This window comes from Montipora capricornis, chromosome 3 (genome assembly GCF_036669925.1).
Source record: "Montipora capricornis isolate CH-2021 chromosome 3, ASM3666992v2, whole genome shotgun sequence".
In the NCBI taxonomy this organism is placed as follows: Eukaryota; Metazoa; Cnidaria; class Anthozoa; order Scleractinia; family Acroporidae; genus Montipora; species Montipora capricornis.
This window is the reverse complement of record NC_090885.1, coordinates 13,888,861-13,893,860: the sequence shown is the minus strand read 5'-3', so window position 1 is coordinate 13,893,860 and position 5,000 is coordinate 13,888,861. Positions and strand designations below refer to the sequence as shown.

Sequence of the window (5,000 nt, the reverse complement as noted above, 5' to 3'; positions counted from 1 at the left end):
GATCCTCGCACTTATCTAGACAATTTAAGGACGGTGCCTACTAATTCAAAGATATTTTTGCCCTGGTTTATGATTATGCAGGAAATGTAGATCTTAACAAGTGTTATTGAAATCCGAAAAGAAAATTGGGTGTAACCACGCATTTTTCAAAGATAATTCATGCATAATATTTTTCAAAAGTCTTAAAATACAAAGCAATGTATGGCGTTCTTTCTCAAATTGAAGCTTAATTACCTCTCAAAATGCATGGTTACCCCCAATTTCTTTTTGGATACCAAGAGTACTTACTAAGACCTACTTTCTCCGGATAGTTTTAAACCGCGCAAAAATATTCTTGTATTAGTGAGCATCATCGATATGCGCAATAACAATTCTTGGTTTGCATCTGACGTCACGGCGGCCATGTTGGTTGGTAAGAACAATAAACTGTCTCTCCGCAGGGGACTAAACTTGACTATTACACATTGGTGTCACCAGCTCGAATTTGCTGGGCTATCAGCACGCAGCTAATTCTTGCTTGCTCTGTTTCTCTTGCGTCATACCTACAAACAATACATTTTATATATGTAGAATTGACGTCATACCTACAGACAATAGTTTTATGCATGCAGAAGTGACGTCAACTGACACACTAACCAGCAGTTTGATCAGTTTTGTCATGGCGGAGCTCAGCTCAGGAATATGCATAATAAAACAATTATTGAATTCGGTTTTCGCATGTTAGCGATAATCAACAAGGCCTCAGTTTGTGTTATCCGCCTCAGCCTTCGGCTTCAGCAGATAACACAAACTTTGGCCTTGATAATTATAATTATTATTTTCAGGCGTCTAGAAGAGACAACTGCTTTCGTCCGATGGGAAGGAAACCGGAATCCAGCAAATGTGAGGCTTTGGAATCTGGAATCCATTGTATGGAATCCGGAATCCACCACTTTAGATGGAACGAGAATCCCGTGGGTCCACGACTCGGGATCCGGGATGCACTATAAAAATCCGGAGTCCAAGGGCTGGGATCCGGAATCCAAGGGCCACCTAGGGCGAATTTCTTAAACTCATGGTTCAGAAAAGAGCGAGGATCACTTCAATCATTCGTCTCATAGTTCATCGGTTCCTCGTTGTTCGATTGTGTGAAATGACAAAATCGCCTTGGTGTTGTGGAAGCTACGGAAACAATAGATCTCTCATTAGCTATTAGCCCCCTTTTGTTTGGCCACCAACAAATTGTGCATTTGTGTCACTAGAGATTGGTTTTCAATTCATATTAAAGCCAATCAATAAGGATGCCGCAGAACCAACGTGAACGCGATTACGTAACTTGCAAACCACCTTAAGTATGATACTTCGATCAGTTTTCCTGTGGTGTATCTGGTGTATAGCTACATGTATACGGATTTTATTAATTTAGCGTACTCTTGTTGGGATCAGAGCATATAGAAGAGGAACCGTGATACCTTAAAGTTTAACTAAAGCGATCAGGGACCGGTTGCTTGAAGCTTGGTTAGCTCGAACCGTTGGTTAAGACGTATCAAAACCTATAGGTTTCCATGGTATTTAACGCCGGTTAGCGCTAACAATGCTTCGAACAACCCGGGCCAGTTCGGCAAGACACGATTGATTTCAAGTTGACCAGCTGAATTTGAAAACTTTATTCCCTCTGCGGGAACAACTTTTCACTTCCATCATCATTGCCATCAACTTAGTTGCAAATGATATCTGTAAATGTGGATTTCAACCACCAAATATAACAACAAGAAAGAAGGTCAATCGTTAAAGTTTTCTCAATTAAGTCACTGACCCAGAAGTTAGTCGCTCAAAACATGAAAACGTTTTGCATGACTCTAGGTGACCGCCTACTTTGGTTTCCCTATGACAAATATGGCGGCCGACTGACTTCCTTCATTTCGGTTACCGTTTATAAGTAAAATCAATGGCCGCCGCTTATCGCGTGATACTCCTCAGTTACCATACCTATTGGTCAATAGTGATTTCATTTTCTCCTGGACCAAAACATGTTTCAAGTCAGTGTATCTGCCTTACTAGTTATTTCAGCATACCACTAGGTATTTTCTTTATGCTTTGAGTATAAACCTCTCTTGTTTGTAATTATCTGGGCGACTCGGTTCAGTAATGGCTCCATCATTGCACAATCTGCGACACGCTCCCAGAACGTACACTCCATGTCGTCAACATTGTTAACTTTGTTTTCAGTCCAGTCACAATCTTCTCCCTTTTTTCAAGTCTTCTCTTCAACACTTCATTTCTTTGCTTGACCTCCTTTTGTAGTTTCATGTATTTATCGATTTCTTCGCGTACTTGTCCGATGGCACTATCTTTCACTCGCAATCGATCCTTCATTTCATTTATAACATTCTCGCATCGCTGATTTAACTGCTCTTTCTCAAATCTCAGTTTCTCTGCCTGAAGCAAAAGTGTATCCTGAAAGTCTTGGGAATTTTTTAATAAACTGTTCTTCTTAGCAAGCTTCGTCTTTAGTTCGTCGATTTCGTGATTTGCTCTAGCGACTTCGTTCATGATGTCGACCTTGCTCTTCTCTAGCAGAAGCAGTGCTTCTCTATTTTCTTGGATAGTCCGCTCCTGTTGACAAAGTATTGTCTTCTTCATGATCAGAAGGGACAACAAAGCACCGCGCATTCAATGTACGAATGTCTCGGAAACAGGAAATCTGAACTGAACTCGTCCCTCGCGTTTCTGTGAGGAACTTGTGACTGTCTTGGAATGCCAAATTAAATTCCACAACTTTTATTGATACAGGTCATATTACTTATACGTAATCCCATGACACAAAAACTTGATGATTCACAAATGAGCGGCAGTGCGTTAAATAAATAAACGTTGGTTACAGCATAATTGTAGAGTTAATGTTGAGAAATAAATTTGAAAATCGGCACCATTCCTTCCCTGAAAATTACTCTGTGGTTTTGGAGTAAAGTTGATCGTTCCTTCTGAATAACCAAACAAAGCTTTGGATGTCCTATTAGAGTTTTCTGATTTAGTGGAAGTTCGCGGGAGTTCGAGCCATTCTTCCGAGCTTTTTAAAAATGAAAGATTAGAAACTTGATGAGAATCGCTAACACTTTATGTTCTATAAAACGAGCGTGTTTGGTGTATATAATAACTGTCTACGCAAATATTTAAACAAGAACAAGACTTAAAACAAACAAAAAATAGTCTGGCCTTTAACAATCATTACACGTAATTGTTTGACAGTTGTAATTTTACCATTTGTCCACCTTTGACATGGCTGACACATTTTAGTATGAAGCCAAGCGTTACTTAGAAAAAAAAAGAAAGCTTTATTTTTTCGCAGACTCCTGTACTGTCTGTACTTGCCATATAGCTAAAAGGTCTTATTTTTGATACAAAATGTTGTCTTTCATGCCCTTTATTAACTTGCATGCAGGAAAATGCTTGTCCATACAACGATATTGAGCACGTTGTCCACATTCTGTCAGTCAGGATTTTCCACTATTAATTAAACTCTTACAACGTGAAATTTATCGGTAATTTTGAGGGAAATAAAGCTGCTAGGAAACAAGATACAAAATTCTCTAAAGTGAGATGTCATCCTTACTCTGAAATCGCTTTTTGAAGTAAAATTTATTCTTTTGTGATACCGCTTAGATTGACGTATGAATAATCGGGTTGTCATTTGCGTGCTGAGTTTTGTGATTTTGAGAATGTAGGTAAACATTATGCTCACGCGCGTTGCTAACATCGACATGCAATATGTTTTGCTTGTATTGTGGACACAATTGTCTTCGAGGCGGCGTAGTGACCAGAGGACACGGGCAAGTGGATGTTAAGACAAATAAAAGCGTCTATAAGGTCACTTCACAAATTCAGCACAAATTCACATGTAAAGGTATTTCATCATGGCAGCGGGAGAATTGATGACAACTTTGCCCTCAGTTAAACAAGAAAGCTATCACGACGTGAATGGTGCTATTTCAAAGGACCAGACAGAAAGTATAAAGGAATGCGTAGAGCAAAGTCTCTCATGGGAAGTTGTGGAAGATTTTGAGTACATTGAAATGGCAGCAACGGATACGAAAATTGCCGGCCGCCGAAAAGTCACGCTTCCCGATGGAGCAAGTACTGCAACGAAATCCAGGGCACTGAAACCGGAACGATACAGCTATAACACGATGAACACGGAACATTTAAAGCTTCCTAAGCAAAGTACCAATCGACCAGAGATAGTGAAATCTTCGTTGGGACCACCAAATCGTAATTTTACGTCTCAAGTTTGTAGGAGCGAGTCGACAAAGATGGCGATGCCATCGAGTTTATCCCTGCGGCAGCGATCCATGACTGAATCTTGTTTGCTGGTTTCCCCTGAAACAGCTAGGAATACAGTTGTAGGGAAGTCGTTTCGGGAAAACTTAAGTTTAATATATCGTCAAAACAAAGAAATGAAAAAGCTTGAATACGACAACGTGGCCTCTAGACAGGCGTTAAAAAATGCACAAGACTTGATCAACAGTTTGAAAGCCAAGATTGAAAAGCGAAATAAATATATCAAAGAAAGAAATCTAATGGAGGGAGACCTTGTGCGTGACCTTGAAGCTTTACGACGAGAAAGAGATGAAAAGTTATTGGAGTATCGATCAATAATGAAAACGATGAACCAAGCTCTTGCGTCGAAAGACGAAGCTCTCGAGGAGATTGAGGCAGAGAGAAAAAGAATGGAAAGTGTTTATCAAGAGCACTTAAGAGAAAATACTGATCTAATGAGAAAAATGGAGGGAAGAGAAAAACAGATAACACAGTTGAAGGAAAAGACTGAGAAAGCAACAAAATGGAAGGCAAATGCTCGAATCTAGTTGAAGATTGACAGACATACACATTTCACCTTTGACTTCGGTTTTTGTACCTTGAAGGCAAGCATTCAGGGGCACAGATGCTCAGACATTTCGGGCTTTATTCACTCAAATTTGCGCTTTATGCACTCTTTTTCCTTCTTGCCTTCGAACACTCGC

At 39.8% G+C, this 5,000-nt stretch overlaps 2 protein-coding genes across 2 annotated transcripts in view; one reads left to right on the top strand and one right to left on the bottom strand.

Annotated features, from left to right (window-relative positions):
* Positions 1 to 1,631: 1,631 nt before the first annotated feature.
* Positions 1,632 to 2,746, bottom strand: LOC138042304 (meiosis-specific nuclear structural protein 1-like). The gene has a single exon (XM_068888156.1). The coding sequence runs from the start codon at positions 2,650 to 2,652 to the stop codon at positions 2,137 to 2,139; it is 516 nt and encodes a 171-aa protein (XP_068744257.1). The 5' UTR covers positions 2,653 to 2,746; the 3' UTR covers positions 1,632 to 2,136.
* Positions 2,747 to 3,637: 891 nt separating this feature from the next.
* LOC138042303 (lamin-like protein) overlaps positions 3,638 to 5,000 on the top strand; it is a 1,639-nt gene continuing 276 nt past the window's right edge. The window contains exon 1 of the mRNA XM_068888155.1: positions 3,638 to 5,000. This exon is cut by the window's right edge and continues 276 nt beyond it. Coding sequence (XP_068744256.1) covers positions 3,894 to 4,844 — 951 coding nt within the window. The 5' untranslated portion in view covers positions 3,638 to 3,893 and the 3' untranslated portion in view covers positions 4,845 to 5,000.

Coding starts and splice junctions, on each gene's coding strand:
- LOC138042304 (XM_068888156.1), bottom strand. CDS start 2,652: ATGCGCGGTGCTTTGTTGTCCCTTCTGATCATGAAGAAGACAATACTT.